This window comes from Salvelinus fontinalis, chromosome 3, assembly GCF_029448725.1.
Source record: "Salvelinus fontinalis isolate EN_2023a chromosome 3, ASM2944872v1, whole genome shotgun sequence".
NCBI lineage: Eukaryota > Metazoa > Chordata > Actinopteri > Salmoniformes > Salmonidae > Salvelinus > Salvelinus fontinalis.
The window spans coordinates 42532043-42551895 of record NC_074667.1 but is presented as its reverse complement, the minus strand read 5'-3'; the positions used below and the strand labels follow the sequence as shown (position 1 = coordinate 42551895).

The 19853-nt window shown below is 41.8% G+C and overlaps 1 protein-coding gene across 2 annotated transcripts; it reads right to left on the bottom strand.

Moving 5' to 3' along the window:
* Positions 1 to 119: 119 nt before the first annotated feature.
* On the bottom strand, positions 120 to 19843 carry LOC129849222 (solute carrier family 45 member 3-like). 2 transcript variants are annotated; one of them, XM_055916170.1, is made up of 8 exons: positions 17112 to 19843; positions 3623 to 4296; positions 3254 to 3495; positions 3018 to 3130; positions 2378 to 2862; positions 1942 to 2207; positions 1166 to 1363; positions 120 to 1033 (listed from the first exon to the last, which is right to left on the bottom strand). In XM_055916170.1, the coding sequence occupies exons 2-8, from the start codon at positions 3762 to 3764 to the stop codon at positions 842 to 844; spliced, it is 1638 nt and encodes a 545-aa protein (XP_055772145.1). In that variant the 5' UTR covers positions 3765 to 4296; positions 17112 to 19843; the 3' UTR covers positions 120 to 841. The 2 variants fall into 2 exon arrangements, with proteins under 2 accessions (XP_055772145.1, XP_055772137.1); XM_055916162.1 differs by lacking the exon at positions 17112 to 19843 and adding an exon at positions 10220 to 16921.
* Between the last annotated feature and the right edge of the window lie 10 nt (positions 19844 to 19853).

The following is a 19853-nucleotide window of genomic DNA, read 5'->3' as shown; positions in this document are numbered from 1 at the left end:
CCATAGTAGTACGGCACACCTGGAGCAAATGAGCCATTACCCTGTGTAATAACTAATCCTTTCCCGTGATACAATTACAAACAGTTTAAACCGTGAAACAAACCAATATATTATGTAAAAAATATTTAACACATTTTATTGCATTAGGCAAAAGCATGTCCAAGGACACATGGAATAACATTTCCCACCTGATGACAATCAAGTACATGGTTTAAAAATAAGGCATTTAGTTAGCAGCCTACAACAGAAACTGATTTACCTGCACCGAGTTCCCTGAGGAATAAAATGCCACATTCCCAATACATACCACTTCACTCTTCAAGTAATTATGATATCATAGCATATCGAAAACAGAAGATTTACATGTTGGGTTAAGGGATAGGTGACAAAGACTATTGATGTATTATCCAAAACACAATTGGCACTGTTCATATGACTACCTAGTTCTTTAATGTCAACATAAGCAACTATAAGGTTCATAAGTTCATTAGAATTCCAGATAAAGAAATGCCATAGCGGAATGAGACAACAGTAGAGAAATATATCTACAAAACTATATGAAATGTGCCCAGAAGTAACCGCACACAATGTGATTCTGTGGCTGGAAGAAAATTTTAAAAAAGTATGTGCAGAAAGAATGATCTGTCTCTTAGATTGTGTTAATCTCTACCTGTGTCAACACAGCACCCATCTGTCTCAGAGGTGCTGATGTCAGAACTGCAATCCCCAACCCTTTGAGTCATACGGCATATTTCTCATGCTACAGAATTCTAGGACAGACTGCCAAAATTTTGTAAAAATCTATAATAGAACACAGATACAAACTAGAATCCACAATGGATTAATCCTTTAGCCCCCTCAGCATTGGAGTATCGCCCTTTGACCCTGTGAGCCTGTGGAGGTCGCTGCGTGTGAAGACGACACTGGTGGAGCAGAGCAGGGACAGGAGGCTGAGGAAGCAAGCGGAGGCCATATAGGCACTGACGCTGTGGGATTGCTGCACTATGGAGCCCAGACACAGAGCAGGCAGCACCTGCAGGGGAGAGAACAGAACATTAGCCATAATTGTTGAGACAAATATTGTCCCAACCAACACAAAGACACACATACAAGCACGCACAGGTCAACCGGTCTAACTTGTAGAGAGACTAGCAGCTGTCCTTACCTGGGAGAGCAGGTAGGCACTGTCCAGGATAGCCATGTCCAGACACATCCCTCTCTGAGGCAGGGGTACGGCCTCTCCCTCTCTATCCAGGGGCAGAGACACATTGGGGGAAGCATTGTCGGGGGGAAGGAGCGGCTTTGAGTGTGTATGGTCGTCACTTTCCCCTTGTTGAGAAGGTCTGGCGCTGGAGAAAAAGACCTGAGAGAGATAGGGTTTATCTACTGTGATAACTTCTGTCAGAACGCGACGTAGACGTTTCGGTCGGCGCCGGCCATTCATCTGGCTCCTGTGTGGGGGTTCTGCAGGTCTTGTCCCAGGCCTCTCACCTAGCTGCCCTGCTCTACCCACAGCACCCCTGCTGGCTGGAGTGGTTGTGTGTGTGTGTGTGTGTGTGTGTGTGTGTTAGTTAGTGTGTGTGTGTGTTAGTGTGTGTGTGTGTTAGTGTGTGTGTGTGTTAGTGTGTGGTAGTGTGTGTGTGGTAGTGTGTGTGTGGTAGTGTGTGTGTGGTAGTGTGTGTGTGGTAGTGTGTGTGTGGTAGTGTGTGTGTGGTAGTGTGTGTGTGGTAGTGTGTGTGTGGTAGTGTGTGTGTGGTAGTGTGTGTGTGGTAGTGTGTGTGTGGTAGTGTGTGTGTGTGTGGTAGTGTGGGTGTGTGTGGTAGTGTGGGTGTGTGTGGTAGTGTGGGTGTGTGTGGTAGTGTGGGTGTGTGTGGGTGTGTGTGTGTGGGTGTGTGTGGGTGTGTGGGTGTGTGTGTGTGTGTGGGTGTGTGTGTGTCTTACCCGTTTGTCAGAGTGGTACAGACACAGCAGGGTGTAGGGCAGGACCTGCAGCACACAGAAGGTATATCCAGTAGCTGCAGCCATGACAGTGACCATCACTACACTCTTTGAGAAGCTCATCACAGCTGTAGCTAACGCTAGCAGGATCACACTGCTAACGTAAACAGCCCGGGTGCCTAGCAACACCATCCAGCGCTCTATCAGGATGGAGCAGACCACTGAGATCAGGCACTGCAGAAACAGACCCACACTCGCCATGCGTACACCTGGTAGATACGAGGGGAGAGTAGATCTATTGCTGCATTGAAATGGGTGAATTGGAAAATCTTTTATAAAAATGTCAGAGTAAGGAGGAGTGGAAAAGAAAAACAGGTCAAATTCCCAGCAACTTTTTGCAGTAAATCGAAAGGATCAAGTAAATGTCTGCCCATCCTACCTTCGTCGTATCGTAGTCTCTCCTGTGTTCCAGGTGTAGCGTTGGGTACTCCACGGTACAGTCCCACTCCCATAAAGTCTGTATAGAACAGCATGAAGCTCATCAGAGCCATCCAGCTAAACAGCTCAGCTACAAACAGCCGCCGTATCACTGCCGGGAAGCTCATACACACACCATACACACGTGGCAGTGCCGACACGCACAGCGACACACACCACCCCACAGCCATCCGTACACACTGGGCCCACGACAGCAAGGGGTGTCCACAGTATCGGCTCCTCCAATGGGAAGGGCTCAGGGTGGAACTCACGCTAACGCCCTTCCTGGTTCTCTCTCCTCCAGTCCATCTGTCCTCTGAGATGAAGACTGTGCTGACGAGGCAGGTGAGGAAGATGAGGGTGATCAACACGTAGATAAAGGCCTCCTGGCCACCTAGGTAGGCTGCTGTGGGGGCATGGCTCCAGTCCAGGGCTGGGAGCAGGTACCTAGGATGAGACAGAGGGATCACAGAGGTGTATATTCTGGTTCTCTTTTATGACTTGATCTCTGTCCTATCCACTTCATCTCAGCGAGAGATGTAACCTGCCCCAGGCAGCTCCTGAGGCGGATATTGAGAGAGAGAGAGAGAGAGGTCCCTTACCCAAGGCATCCTCCCAGGCTGATCATCAGTGAGTAGACAGAAAAGGCTCTTCTGCTCTCCTCCTCTCCAGGGAACTGGTCTGAGATCAGCGCTTCCAGCGGTGTGAAACAGGCCTGTCGAGAAGTCATTTAGGTGCTATAAACTCCATAAACACACAGCAAGGAGCACTTGAATAAAGAATTCAAATATCTACATCAATGTTATTGATTTAACAATATATTGAGATTCTGCTCCACCTGTCCTGAGAACTCCAGCAGACAGGCTGCCCCCACCAGCAGTACCCCCTCCAGCCATCGGGGGCTCTGTGGGTAGAGCAGGGCAGCTAGGTGAGAAGCCTGGGGCAAGACCTGCAGGCCCAGCAGAACCCCCACACATAGGAGCCAGATGAATGGCCGGCGCCGACCAAAACGACCACGCCACGAGTCACTATACGAACCGATCACAGGTACGAAGATCAAACCCAGAACCGGCCCGACTCCTGAGAGAGAGGTAGAGAGGGAAGATCTACTTCCAAGCTCAAGAACAAATCACTTATTTCAGCCATGGTCTTAGTGTTTACACCCAGGTCACTCATCCAGAACTACGGTCATAGAGTGTTGACTCACCCAGCACCATGGTCATGTAGCGTTCCTCTATGCCGGCCTGCAGCAGTAGAGGGGGGATGTAGAAGGTCCCTGCAGCCATACACACCTCCAGACCACAGGTCAAAGCATTCACCAGCAACAGCTGACACACACGGCCCTGCATGACTCAAAGATGCTTCCGCTGCCTATACCGCTATACTTATAACGTCCACTCTTATCTCGAGCTCTGGTCTCTCCAAAACAGTTGTGATACAGGAGTTTATAGTGACTGTGTGGACAGGACAGAATGCTCTTCTCTATGCATGTGTTCTAAGGGTTACTCTTCCAGAGGGAAGTCCTTGGGGTATCTGCACATGTAAACGGGTGGGTGGTGCAGAGGAAAAGGTGGCAGGGTTCTGGCTGGTGTTTGTGTCCCATGCTTCTGTGAGGAGGTTCCAGTGTCTCTTTACTCAAGATACTGGAAAACAGACAATATAGCTGACCGGACGGCTTCCGTGTACACAGTTGTCTGAGCTCACATTACCTTTGTACTTCTGGCAGACAGAGGTAGAGTTGTCTTTCTTGCTCCATCTATTTCACGCAGGTAGAGCAGCAGGGTCAAAGGAGGTAAAAGAGTCCAGTCCTGTGGTCATGCCTGTTGAGGCCTACTCAAGTCTGCCAATCGGCAGAGAAATCCACACACGGAAACATGGGCCCTGAGAGAAGTGAGGGAGAACAGGCCGACATGAAGAGGCACACTGTGATAAAGGATACTATATAATATCTTGAGTCATTACAGGACACAAGCCTCCTAATTCTTCCATAGAACCTAGCTCTCAAATTACTATCTGGATTTGTCAAAATTGAGTTGACATAACATTGAACAGAACAAAGCTCTACCTATATAGTACTGTAAATATCCCAATTCATGTCGTTAGGATCAAAAGAACACACTAGGTAAAAATTGCTGACACCATTCAAACCAATGAGGGGTCAGAACTTAAGCCAATTATCTCTTTATCATATTTTTGCAGATACAGTAGAACCTTAGTCTTAAGCTTTCAATATAGAATTTCCCTAATATTGAGTCTGGACTCATTGGTGGGCTTTAGAGATGGGTCACGACGCTTAAATAGCGACTCCCTATAAAAAGCAATGAATCCATTTTAAAAAGGTCTATATGGCATCGATATGAGTCAAACAGTTTAGTGTGAATATGATCATTTTGGTCATAAAGTCAGTCTCATCTAAAACTCTGTTCGTCATAGCGGGTAAATGGTTAGATTTTGATTTGACAATGTCCATTTGCCCACTAACATGGGCTGAAGAGCTGCAGTGATTGCTCTCTATCCAACAGCATAGACAGTGTGACAGACCTGCCCAGCAGTTCTGAATTTGTTTATATAAGACACCTTCACATTTGTTTTAAACTTGAGAAACACCTCACTAAACACCTGTTGGATGTTTTAGTTATGGAATTTTACATCTTCAGCAAAAAAACAAAAAAAATCTATTACAGATTGAGTGATTCATTCCGGGGATTGAGGAATTGAAATGGGCTTCTGCATCTACAGTGTCTCATGGGGGACAAACATCATTAACCAAATGCAGAATCAGTCAGGAAACACCTCAAAGACTGAAATCAAATTGGCTATAGACAGGTGAACTTTAAAGCTTAACAAGGGAAGGGGGGGGCAAGGTTCTATTGTTAGCTGCCTCATCCTGTAACTTGCAGGGAAAACAGGATGGAACTCAGTTGATTAAGATTCTAAGATGTGATGAACTCCAATAAGACTCTTCTGGTAAGCTGAAATGTACCTGCCCAGGAGGGAAATCAACTGAGTCACTGTGTACATACACCCTGTTGTGGTGTATGTAGTGGTTGATTCTCTGGAAGGGAAAAATACCAGCCAACCTGCCAAGTTGAGTTCAGCCCAGCCTGACTTGGTGTGTCCTATGCTTTCAGTCGCGCACACAGCCAAACCCTGACAAAATACTTTAATACCTAGTATCAAAACATGTGTACAGTGCCTAGATAAGGAGTCTGACTTGCATCAGGAAGAATCTGACTGCTAAAGACTTGGCTTCACAGTTGAGGCAACTTGACAAATGAGGAATTTGCACATGACTAGTTTGTCCTTTTTTAATGTTAGTGACAGTTTGATTGAGGACAAGTCAGGAACAGTAGCTCTCAGAAAGCAGCTCTGAGCTTGAAATGAGGATTTCACAGTGAGCTCTCTGTTGATCATTTCACTTATATACACAATACACCAATTATTTATTACAAAGCATCTTGACATTTCTAATTCTGTCACCTCAATGAATAAGAACATTTTAAAGCCTACACTTCTTGAAATATGTTGAACATTAACGTTATACTGCAGTGGGCTAAATCAGGGACAGTGTGTTTCATCATAGTATTGCACAAATCTGCTTTAAATCAAAAGTACACACATATGGTTATGGAATTAGACCAAGTAAGACACCTGTACCATGTCAGACAGAGTTGAAATGTATTACATTTTGAGTTTGCATCCCAATATTACACATCACAGAAGACTGAAATCTAACAAAACCATTTGACAGAGAAACACCAGATTTTTGGCATAAAAGAAAATAAGTTTAATTATGAAAAATATTAATAACATTCCACTCATGAGGCCACTAGAGGGCGATTTTGTCATTTGACTGCAGGAAAGTATATACTACGTAGGGCCTAATATACTGCTACATCACTTTGAATAATTACACTCTTCCTTGCATCAAAGAAAGGTTGTAATGTCAATAAAATTAAAAACTCACAGTCCAACCATAAAATAATCCTTTGTGTCTCTCGTAGAGCTGTGTGTGTCTACTTCTCATGTCCGTCATATCTCAGGAGGAAGTCAGTCGTGTGTGTGTGTGTGTGTGTGTGTGTGTGTGTGATTTCCCATCAGCCAGGCAATGCTAGGCGTACCTAGGAATAAACGATATTCCTAGGTGACACACCTGTTGTGATGTGTGTTGCACCTGTCGTGAGGTAACACCTGTTGTCAGCTGAGATGGGAGCTGTCGGGAGTGCCAGGCTCAGGTTGGGAACTGGAATATCAGCATTCCCATCACGTCCTGGAGAAAGGAGTCGCATCAGCAGGGCAAACACCACAACAGTGTCCCTGCTAGCCAATAGCAGCAGAAGGGTGTGGCCTGAGAACAATGGTCACAACTGATTATAGAAAACCATCTCCTCAGGACACACTCCTGACAAACCCCTTAGAACAATGGTTTCTAACCCTAGTTCTGGAGATCTTTAGGGTGTGGCGACTTCTGTTCCAGCCCAATATGATTGACTCAACAAATCAAGGTTGTAATGATTGGTTGACTAGTGCTGTAACAAAAGCCTACACATCGTGTAGCTCTCCAGGACCCGAGTTGGTGACCAGTGCTGAAAAATAGAGACACTCTCGCTGACTCTCAGTGTAAAGATCTAATGACATCCCAGCAGAGGTAAAGAAGCTATCAGTCAGTCACTACCCAGCATGGGATGTTTACTGAGGCCGCAATAATGCTGAGAATCACATCCTGCGCCAACATACCCACACCTGCCAGGGGAGCGTATCCGTGACAACAGGTAGGTAACCTAAACCACCAGGACAGTGAGCGAACACTGCTTCAATAAATCCAAATGAGAGAGCATTGAATGGTCATCATGTTACCAAAGAAACCCAGCTCTGAGCCGTAGCTACCTTTTCACTGGCACAGAAATTCCAGATGGGCATGAATAATGTTCTAGTCAGTAGAATCAAGTGTTGCTTATCATGAGCAGAGAAATGAGTCATGTAGTAGAGCAAACCAGCACAGTGCTCAATGCTGAAACAAGCACTTTGAAGGCGAACACCAAAGTGTTCACGCGGCAGTTATTAAAAGTGCTGAATTAAGGGAAAACGGCGCCTGAGGTCACAAAGTCAGTTAACGAGAACTATCAGTGTAGCAACAAAGGATCCTTCATGTGTACATGTTTATCCTCCAGAAAAAGGAAAGCGAGAGCCCCTTGAGATCTTCATCTCTGAACAATCAGACCCCACTCACTGGGCACACTAGTCATTGCAATGTGGATAATATTTGTCAGTTCAAAAGACAGTTGAATTTCCAATGTGTTATCATTATGCTTCAACCATCTAAAAGCACAACCAAACAGAAAAACAATGTCTGATTTTTGGTTTAGTTGTCACCCAAATGTCTATCACTGTGCTTTCAACCATTTAAAAGCACAGTGAATTTCAAAGTCAGATAATTTATTTATACAATAGATTGTGTTATCACTGTTAGCAGAACCAGTGGGCCTGGAATGCACCAAGGCACTCTTCATTAATAAAAATGTCTGTTTTTGTATGGCATGTTTAATGAAACAAATATTTTTTAACTCTGATGCATTTTGGCTGCTTGGCCTTCGTCATGGAGTACAAAGATTTTTTGGAACAAAGCATTTTCCAATCAACCCTGATTTGAAGAGGGAGTAGTTACAGAATAGTCAATATTAATTGGACAACATCTAGTAAACAATACTATCAAATCAAAGTGCCGAATACAACAGGTGTAGAGTAGACCTTACCGTAAAATATTTACTTAAAAGCCCTTAACCAACAATGCAGTTCAATAAATAGAGTTAAGAAAATATTAACTAAATAAACTAAAGTAAAAAATAAAATAAAAAGTAACACAATACCGAGTCAGTGTGCGGGGGTACAGGTTAGTTGATGTAATTTGTTAATGTAGGTAGGGGGTAAGTGACTATGCATAGATAATAAACAATGAGTAGCAGCAGTGTAAATGTAAATAGTCCAGGTGTCCATTTGATTAATTGTTCAGCAGTCTTATGGCTTGGGGGTAGAAGCTGTTAAGGAGCCTTTTGGACCTAGTCTTGGCACTCAGGTACCACTTGCAATGCAGTAGCAGAGAGAACAGTCTGACTTGGGTGACAGAAGATTTTAACATATACATTCAAAAGTTAGATATATGATATCAAAATGCATGTTAGGTTAAAAGTATTAAAACATACTAGAAAAGCCAAAGTAGTTCTAGCCTTGAATAGGAGTGGGCAAATGGAGAGAGTCGGAGAGCCATACATTTTATAGTACACTAGATCACAGCAGACATGGACCACAGCAGTCCAAACATAGCAGAGGGCAATAGGACAATGTGTCCACTAGATGACAGCTAAGAGACCACTAAGACCCTACAGGAATGGTGAGCAATCCATATCCCTTTTACCAGAGAGCACCTTCGATCTACAAAAACCTAGTATTGTATCCTAGCAGTGCGCCATTCTTTTTTGACCTGGATTGCAGTTGAGTTTACATTAAAAGTATATAGTGCAAGTGACCAATGCTGTTTGAGATTCTGTTTAGCTCCCGAGTGGCACAGCGGTCTAAGGCAGTGCAAGCAGCGTCACTACAGTCCTTGGTTCGAATCCAGGCTGCATCACATTCAGCCATGTTTGGGAATCACAATTGGCACAGCGTCGCCAGGGTAGGCGGTCATTGTAAATAACAATTTGTTCTTAACTGACTTGCCTAGTTAAATAAAGGTAAAATATTACAGCAATCGTGAAGATCTTTACAAGGCCTATGCATGCCATTTTGAACATGTATGCTTTATATGACTACATAATGTAATGAAACAGCAAGGAGCATGTCTCAAACCCTCAACTTTCTAGTCGGGTGCGCTATCGACAGTTCCCCAAAAGCATGCTCAAGCGGCAGAGTCGATATCCGCGCTTATAAACCCAGGGTCATTACAATAAGAAGAAATGTATAGTTACGGCAACTTCAAATTTAAAGGAGATGCATCTACTGCTTGGATAGTTCCATCTGAGCCACTGGCTTAATCACATGCTTTAACTGCATTTTTGGTTGAGTTGGAGACATGAATCCAACATATAATTTGTTAACTTCGACATGTTAAAAGGGTATTTATTGTATTTCAAAAGTGATATTGAATTGTGTTGTCAAAGCAACCAAATATCAAGAAGTTCACTTGGATAGGTCCATCTGTGCACTTATATAGCTTTAATTCAAGTTTGTCTACAAATTAATAATTGATGTTGGATTCACATCTCCATCTCAACCAAAAATCTTAACTTAGAACAAACAAAACTCTAAATGCACTTGAAATAAAGTTCAATTTAGTCCTTTTCTTTAACTTTGGTTGAGATGGAGATGTGACTCCAACATATCAATGAGTGATTTGCAGACAAACTAAAATTAAAGCCAGACTAATTAGTGGCACAGAAGCAAAATAAACACCTCCTTCAAATGTTGATATTTGGTTGCGTTGACAACCAAACAATTCAAAATCACAAATATCATTACATTTTAAATCAACCAGACTTTAAAACCCCAGGCCTATTTTGTCTATTTTAAGGTGAATTCTAGGTTAGATTGAAACAATAGCTGTTGATGACATTGCAAATGCTATAGGCTGAAATAGCTTAATTGATGATATATGAATGATAAAAGTATGGTCACATTAAATGTACTCTGTTAAACCTACCCTTTGGAATGACTTCGACAGCAACAGTAAATCGATTTAGTTTAAGTGGAGATCTCTCAAGAATCTGTCTCACTATAGCACATTGGTAATAGTCAGTGACAAATATCATACCTGGGCTGGGCTTGGTTAAAACCTTGGATGGGAGACCAAAGGTTAGCTGTAGATGGATCAATTCTCCAGGAGGAGATCTGCCCAGCCTATTGTTTTATTGCTGATGGTGGATATAACGTTGAAAATCTGATGTTGCTTTAAAGCAGGGGTGGGCAATTCCAGTCTTGATGGTGTCACCGGTTTGCCCCAGCCCCAGCTAACACACCTGACTCCAATAATCACCTAATCATGATCTTCAGTTTAGAATTCAGTTTGATTAATCAGCTGTGTTTGCTAGGGATGGAGAAAAAGTGTGACACCAATCAGGCCCTCGAGGAGTTCCCCACCCCTGCGTTAAAAGTTACAAATTAAACATATTTTATACAAGGTTTGTCCATGTTAAGATTTGGTTACCATGATGACCTAATCCTGTTGTTAAAATATTACCCTCAACAACAGTTAATGACTTTTTGAAATCCAATGTTTTTTTCCACATAGATTCCACGTCACAATACGTTGACAAATGACATTGAAACAATGTTGATTCAATCAGTTTGTACCCAGTGGGCAGTGAAGTGTTTAGATACCCCCTTTGTAGTCTAAAGTGCATCTTCTGAGTTGTGACTTTCTGGCCATACTAGAAAGGACAGAGGTCTGGCACCTCTCATAGGCTAGACGTAACATAGTAAATTTAAATCTGGGACACTCAAATTAGTATGACATTATGTTTGGTATGGTTACATAAGAAACAAGGTTACATAAGGCAAAAACGAAAGCAGGGTGAATGGTCGGGGTGGATGGGTGGCAGTATAAAGCAAACTTCTAGCAACGAATCTCATCATGGACAACTTTTTAAATTTGAGCTAATTAGCATTTACTTACTACTTTTTAGCTACTTTGACCATAACCATAACCCTTAAACCTAACTCCTGACCCTAACCTTAAACCTAACCCCTAACCTAGCTAACATTAGCCACCTATCAAAATTGGAATTTGTAACATATCATACATTTACATTTAAATATTAATACATTGTACGAATTGCAATTTAACATATCATACGGATTATAATTCGTAAAAAATTGATGATGGACATCCTCAAATGAATACATACCATACGAAATGTAACATTATATTGTCATGTACCGGATTTACATTTACTATGTTACGTCTACCCGAATCCAGGAGGATTAAATTAAGACAGATTGATAAAGCAGAGATGAGTTTTACTCAGGGAAGATGGCGGGAAACGGATGTTCTGTTTGAAACTGATGACGGGTTGGGCGAAGATGAGAGTGAGAACGAGTGGGTTACAGTTGTGATGGAAACTAAGAAATTCCTAGATTTGTTTATAGTCAGAGTGAAGGTGTTGGATCAATGTTACCTGGGGCATCTGTTTGAAGTCACGAGGAGTATCATGGCTGCATTGGGTGAGGTGGCATTGGTGAGAGTCACAACAGCTGGTATTCCGATTCTATCCGCGGACCAGAAGAAGCGTGCTTTGCGCCTCAAAAATATATTTTTTAAATATAATGTTGTGTATGGATTTCCAAAGCAGGGAGCCTGTTAAGGGGGTTATCTCTGGGGTTGCGAATTAAGTGAATGCAGATGATATACCTGAGGAAGTAGGTGAAGTGATTGGTACATGTCGACTGACCTGTATGGTGGATGGAGTAAGTAAACCCACTTTGTCCATTTTATTGTTTTTTGACGAGTCTCTCCCTTCCCATGTAAAGCTAGGCTTAATGAGATACCCTGTAAGAGCTTTTGTGCACAAGTCCCTCCAGTGTTATGAAGGCAAAAGATTTGGGCATGTATCAAGTGTATGCTGACGGAAAGAAAAATGTATGCCAGCTGAGGTTATATGTTGCAACTGTGGTGGCGAACATGCGCCCGAATCCCTAGATTGCCCTGTTAGGGTGAAGGGGACTAAGGGATTTCCAGCATGTCTCCTATCTGGAGTCGGTGAGAAGAGTGGAAGGAGCAAGTGGCGTTGAAGACGCAATGGTAATTGAGACTGCACCAGTGAATGTTTCTTGGCAATCAAGGGATCCTGATATATTACATGTGAAAAAGGTGGACGTTGTAGCATTTATTGCAATGGTCATAAATGGTACAGCACAAACAAAGAAGAAATCTGGGAAAATTTGAATTATTGTGAGTGCAGCAGAACCCTTTTTTGGACTCAGTGAGTTTACAGCCGAGGCATTGCAAGAAATCCTGTCAAAGGATGTTGCGCCCTCACAGGCCCCTGAGCCTTTGTAGGAATGTGACTTGAATTGGAATGTTACTGTAGCAGTGGGATGTTTTTCTTATGAGTCAATTTTTGCATGAAGTCGTTTTTCCCCCCTTTTTTCCTACAATGGATATTTTTTCTATAGTTTACCACCCATACAGTAGGTGGCGGCATGCACCTCTAACGCTTGTTTGCGGACCGCCATAATACCATAGAAGAACAAGAACAAGAAGAAGAAGAAGAAGAAGAAGAAAGCAGAGATGCTGGATGGCCCAGCCCGTCTGAGCAAGTAAGTTTAAATTAACCCATCTCAGTATATTTGCCAATACTATGGAACATTTTAACAGCCAACAATAGTGGACTGGACTGCAGTATATTATCACAGTGTTTCTAAACCAAGAAGCACAACATCGCAAGACTTCTGAGAACCACAGGAGGTTGGTGGCACCTTAATTGGGGAGGAAGGGCTCGAGGTAATGGCTGGAGCAGAATAGGTGGAATGGTATCAAATACATTAAACACATGGTTACCATGTGTTTGATGCCATTCTATTCCACGTTCGAGCGGATCACTTTTGTCAAGACGTTGATCAACGTTGGTCACCACCTTTCAAAGTGTGTTGCATTATGGGTATAAAAATTGTCAGACTTGCGACTACATGCTGACTGCATGACCTTTACAACAACCATGTGATCAAACGTCATGAACTTTCGACTGCAGCCAACTGGACATTTCTGTAGTTTCTCCTCACCAACTGTAACTTGAGACTGGAAACCCAAATTGGTCTACACGGACAAGTTCTGGCCTGGTTTAGATCTTACCTGTCGGAAAGATATCAGTTTGTCTCTGTGAATGGTTTGTCCTCTGACAAATGAACTGTACATTTTGGTGTTCCTCAAGGTTCCGTTTTAGGACCACTATTGTTTTCACTATATATTTTACCTCTTGGGGATGTTGTTCGAAAACATAATGTTAACTTTCACTGCTATGCGGATGACACACAGCTGTACATTTCAATGAAACATGGTGAAGCCCCAAAATTGCCCTCGCTAGAAGCCTGTGTTTCAGACATAAGGAAGTGGATGGCTGAAAACTTTCTACTTTTAAACTCGGACAAAACAGAGATGCTTGTTCTAGGTCCCAAGAAACAAAGAGATCTTCTGTTAAATCTGACAATTAATCTTGATGGTTGTAAAGTCGTCTCAAATAAAACTGTGAAGGACCTCGGCGTTACTCTTGACCCTGATCTCTCTTTTGACAAACATATCAAGACTGTTTCAAGGACAGCTTTTTTCCATCTACGTATCATTGCAAAAATCAGAAGTTTTCTGTCCAAAAATGATGCAGAAAAATTAATCCATGCATTTGTTACTTCTAGGTTAGACTACTGCAATGCTCTACTTTCCGGCTACCCGGATAAAGCACTAAATAAACTTCAGTTAGTGCTAAATACGGCTGCTAGAATCCTGACTAGAACCAAGAAATTTGATCATATTACTCCAGTGCTAGCTTCCCTACACTGGCTTCCTGTTAAGGCAAGGGCTGATTTCAAGGTTTTACTGTTAACCTATAAAGCGTTACATGGGCTTGCTCCTACCTATCTTTCCGAGTTGGTCCTGCCGTACATACCTATACGTACGCTACGTTCACAAGACGCAGGCCTCCTAATTGTCCCTAGAATTTCTAAGCAAACAGCGGGAGGCAGGGCTTTCTCCTATAGATCTCCATTTTTATGGAACGGTCTGCCTACCCATGTGAGAGACGCAGATTCGGTCTCAACCTTTAAGTCTTTACTGAAGACTTATCTCTTCAGTAGGTCATATGATTGAGTGTAGTCTGGCCCAGGAGTGTGAAGGTGAACGGAAAGGCTCTGGAGCAACGAACCGCCCTTGCTGTCTCTGCCTGGCCGGTTCCCCTCTCTCCACTGGGATTCTCTGCCTCTAACCCTATTACAGGGGCTGAGTCACTGGTTTACTGGTGCTCTTTCATGCCGTCCCTAGGAGGGGTGCGTCACTTGAGTGGGTTGAGTTACTGACGTGATCTTCCTGTCTGGGTTGGCGCCCCCCCTTGGTTTGTGCTGTGGTGGAGATCTTTGTGGGCTATACTCGGCCTTGTCTCAGGATTGTAAGTTGGTGATTGAAGATATCCCTCTAGTGGTGCGGGGGCTGTGCTTTGGCAAAGTGGGTGGGTCCTTCCTGTTTGGCCCTGTCCGGGGGTATCATCAGATGGGGCCACAGTGTCTCCTGACCCCTCCTGTCTCAGCCTCCAGTATTTATGCTGCAGTAGTTTATGTGTCGGGGGGCTAGGGTCAGTTGGTTATACCTGGAGTACTTCTCCTGTCTTATCCAGTGTCCTGTGTGAATTTAAGTATGCTCTCTCTAATTCTCTCGTTCTCTCTTTCTTTCTCTCTCTCTGAGAACCTGAGCCCTAGGACCATACGTCACGGCAAACTGGGCATGATGACTCCTTGCTGTCCCCAGTCCACCTGGCCTTGCTGCTGTTCCAGTTTCAACTGTTCTGCCTGCGGTTATGGAACCCCTACCTGTCCCAGACCTGCTGTTTTCAACTCTTAATGATCGGCTATGAAAAGCCAACTGAAAATTATTAATGATTATTATTTGAACATGCTTGTCACTTATGAACATTTTGAACATCTTGGCATAGTTCTGTTATAATCTCCACCCGGCACAGCCAGAAGAGGACTGGCCACCCCTCATAGCCTGGTTCCTCTCTAGGTTTCTTCCTAGGTTTTGGCCTTTCTAGGGAGTTTTTCCTAGCCACCGTGCTTCTACACCTGCATTGCTTGCTGTTTGGGGTTTTAGGCTGGGTTTCTGTACAGCACTTCGAGATATTAGCTGATGTACGAATGGCTATATAAAATAAACTTGATTGATTGAACTTGATCTGTAGGCTAATAAACTGCATGCTTTCCCTACCAGACATAATGGAAGGACCATACATGTCATCACGTAAACTCCAAGTTTTCTTCAATATAATGGTTACTATATCAGTATTTGCGCATAAAAGCGTTTCTACCGATATTTCTAAAATACTTCGACACAAAAGATCCCACCTTGTCTAGCATATTTAGTTTTGTTGACATTTGGAAAGTTTACCAAAAAATATTCTCTTTCTATCAGGCCTGTCATTACATGTTTTATCCAACATGTACTTTACTAGCATACAAAGGTTGGATGGAAAACTGGTTAGAGTTGGGTTTCCTAGAAACAACAGAAGTTGTCCGATTTGCTGTTGGTGCATGTACTTCGACCCTGACTTTACTTGTCCACTTCTGTCTACAGTCGAATTACCACTCAAACACGCCAAATGAGAGAAGTGAAATATTCCAAAATCTAAAGGCACAACCTAGAGTCGAACCAATGTCTTAAGTAGTTGAACATGTTATTACCATAACCTTGTTAAAGTGACACATTTTCATTTTTGTCAAAAACAACTTTATATGAAATCAGTGCCTCTGATTTGAAGGCCAGTGGTGTAATGCACTTAAGTAAAAACACTTTAAAGTACTACTTAAGTATTTTTTGGGGGTATCTTTACTTTACTATTTATATTTGACTACTTTTACTTCACTACATTCCTCAAGAAAATAATGTACTTTTTACTCCATACATATTCCCTGACACGCAAAAGTACTCATTACATTTTGAATGCTTAACAGGACAGAAAAATTGTCAAATTCATGCACTTATCAAGAGAACAACCCTGCTCATACCTACTGCTTCTGATTTGGCAGAGTCACTAAATACAAATGCTTCATGTTTAAATAATGTCTGAGTGTTGGAGTGTGCCCCTTGAATATCCGTAAATTAAAAAAACAGGAAAATTGTGCCTTCTGGTTTGCCTAATATAAGGAATTTGAAATTATTTATACTTTTACTTTTGATATTTAAGTATAGTTTTGAAATTACATTTACTTTTGATACTTTAAGTATATTTAAAATCAAATACTTTTAGACTTTTGCTCAAGTTGTATTTTACAGGGTGACTTTCAATGTGGCACCCAGTTCAATGCGGCCTCTGCATGCCTTCGCATCCCCTGAAATTGCGTCACACCCTCCATATCAAGCATTTTAGGATCAAGCATAAATGGGATTTTAGATCCGATTACGTGTTTCTACGCATGAGTTTGGGTAGCCAATGTCGCCATAACATCGCTATAAGTGTGCTCGGGTATTTCTATTGGAGAAGCAGTTTTAGCCTATCTTCATACTGCACTGTCTTTAATATGTTTGATATTAGTGTTGTCAAAGCCTACTTTATGTAGATTACATGTAAAATGAGCACAATTCTCACATAGATTTTTGAAAAGTAGCCTACTTTTTGTGCTTACAAAGTTGTTTTAAAACACGTGTTTGTAGTTCCTCGTTCACAGACAAGTTAAGAGCTCATTCCGGAAATGGTAGGCCAAATCGTGATGTCAAGACTTTAAAAAGGCTAATGCATTAAACGCACATAGCGTAATTAAACCAAGCTCGCAAACAATACATCAAAACTAATTCAGAACCAAGTAAAATGGCAATAGACTGTTCTAGGCTGACTAAAGTACCGTGTGTATATATATATAATTATATTAAATTATATATATATAATTTACCACATCAAACTCTTCTCGATCACTTCTGTACAAAATGAGAGGTGCGTTTAAAGTTACTGTACCTGTTGAACCTCAGTTGTGGAACCAGTGGCTTCATTCTGCGGAGCCTGTGCGCGAGCTTGTAGATGCTTCCCTGTTTAGTAGCGGAGCCAGATTAAAATGTAACTGCCTGACTCTACTGCAGTTGGATTGGACAAAGAAAATTAGGTAGCTATAACCCGTTCTATATCAATATGAGGAAAACGTTCGATGTTAATCATGGGCCATGATAGGATAATTATTGATTATAAAAATACAAATAATTCAACAAAGTGTCCACCTATCTAGACTACTAAACTTCGTTTTTTTAAGCAGACTCACTGCAGAGCTATGGGAACATTATACTAATGTTCTGTAGACCTATAGTGGACTGACTGAGACTTTAGTACCTATACCTTTTTATGACTAGGCCTAGGCTATTGATGATCCGATGTTAGTGTGTTTACTGTTTAATGATTTTTGCATTATGTGTAATGATTAAGATCATGTTTTCACCTATTCTTTCCTGTAACTAAGGTAAACGAAGGAGATGAGGCCACTAGACTAGACTATTGTGATACAGCCCTGGACTGCATGAAAACAGTGCCACTGTGTGGCTAACAGTGAGTAGTGCACATATTGATTGGGCCCTTGGAGAAAAAGGCTCTTGGAATGAGCCTCACATAAGGTTTTAAAGGGAGTGTCACTTTCGAAGTTTACCAGTACACTACCAGAATTTTGTTAACTTTCAAGGATTTTATGTAATTTATCACAAGTGGCTCTTTTGGTTACTTCAGATTATCTCAGTTATCTGTAATTATCTCAGGCGCTCTGTGTGGCTGGCCTTCTCACATGTAAAATACAGTTGAAGTCGGAAGTTTACATACACTTTAGCCAAATACATTTAAACTGAGTTTTTCACAATTCCTGACATTTAATACTAGTAAAAATTCCCTGTCTTAGGTCAGTTAGGATCACCACTTTATTTTAAGAATGTGAAATGTCAGAATAATAGTAGAGCATGATTTATTTCAGCTTTTATTTCTTTCATCACATTCCCATTGGGTCAGATGTTTACATACACTCAATTAGTATTTGTTAGCATTGCCTTTAAATTGTTATACTTGGGTCAAACGTTTCGGGTAGCCTTCCACAAGCTTCCCACAATAAGTTGGGTGAATTTTGTCTCATTCCTCCTGACAGAGCTGTTGTATCGGAGTCCGGTTTTAGGCCTCCTTGCTCGCACATGCTTTTTCAGCATTTTCAGCCAGCAAATTTTCTATAGAATTGATGTCAGGGCTTTGTGATGGCAACTCCAATACCCCAAACTTCGTTGTCCTTAAACCATTTTGCCACAACTTTGGAAGTATGCTTGGGGTCATTGTCCATTTGGAAGACCCATTTGCGACCAAGCTTTAACCTCCTGACTGATGTTTTGAGATGTTGCTTCAATATATCCACATGATTTTCCTTTCTCATGCTGCCATCTATTTTGTGAAGTGCACCAATCCCTCCTGCAGCAAAGCACCCCCACAACATGATTCTGCCACCCCCGTGCTTCACGGTTTTTGATGGTGTTCTTCAGCTTGCAAGCCTCCCCCTTTTTCCTCCAAACATAACAATGGTCATTATGGCCAAACAGTTCTATTTTTGTATCATCAGACCAGAGGATATTTCTCCAAAAAGTACGATCTTTGTCCCCATGTGCAGTTGCAAACCATAGTCCGTGGCTTCTTCCTTGCTGAGCTGCCTTTCAGGTTATGTTGATATAGGACTTGTTTTACTGTGGATTTAGATACGTTTGTACCTGTTTCCTCCAGCATCTTCACAATGTCCTTTGCTGTTGTTCTGGGATTGATTTGCACTTTTCGCACCAAAGTACATTCATCTCTAGTACACAACGCGTCTCCATCCTGAACGGTATGACGGCTGTGTGGTCCCATGGTGTTTATACTTGCGTACTATTGTTTGTACAGATGAACGTGGAGGCGTTTGGAAATTGCTCCCAAGGATGAACCAGACTTGTGGAGGTCCACAATTTTTTTTCTGAGGTCTTGGCAGATTTCTTTTGATTTTCCCATGATGTCAAGCAAAGAGGCACTGAGTTTGAAGGTAGGCCTTGAAATACAGGTACACTTCCAATTGACTAAAATTATGTCAATTAGCCTATCAGAAGCTTCTAAAGCCATGACATCATTTTCTGTTTAAAGGCACAGTCAACTTAGTGTATGTAAACTTCTGACCTACTGGAATTGTGATACAGTGAATAATAAGTGAAATAATCTGTCTGTAAACAATTGTTGTAAAAAATATTTGTGTCATGCACAAAGTAGATATCCTAACCGACTTGCCAAAACTATAGTTTGTTAACAAGAATTTGTGGAGTGGTTGAAAAACGATTTTGAATGACTCCAACCTAAGTGTTTGTAAACTTCCGACTTCCAACTGTATATCAAATAAGATCATATAAAATAAAATGTATGACAGCTTTTTTTTTTACTAACTTTTATTTATTTTACTATGTCAATATGTCTTTGTTAATGTGTTGGCACCAAAACAGAGTTAATTGAAAATGCCTTTGTTGATTAATGCTTTTAACTAATTAGGCTATTTTCTCTTTAACCATATGGTCTATCCACTAGAAACTCATGAACAATATGGACACAGATATAGAACATTTATACTATATATGAATACATTTAAAAGTTATTGAAGTATAAATTACCAAAGTTACCCAAGATTGCCATAGATAACATGTTAATTACCAAAATGACTAAATGTTCTGG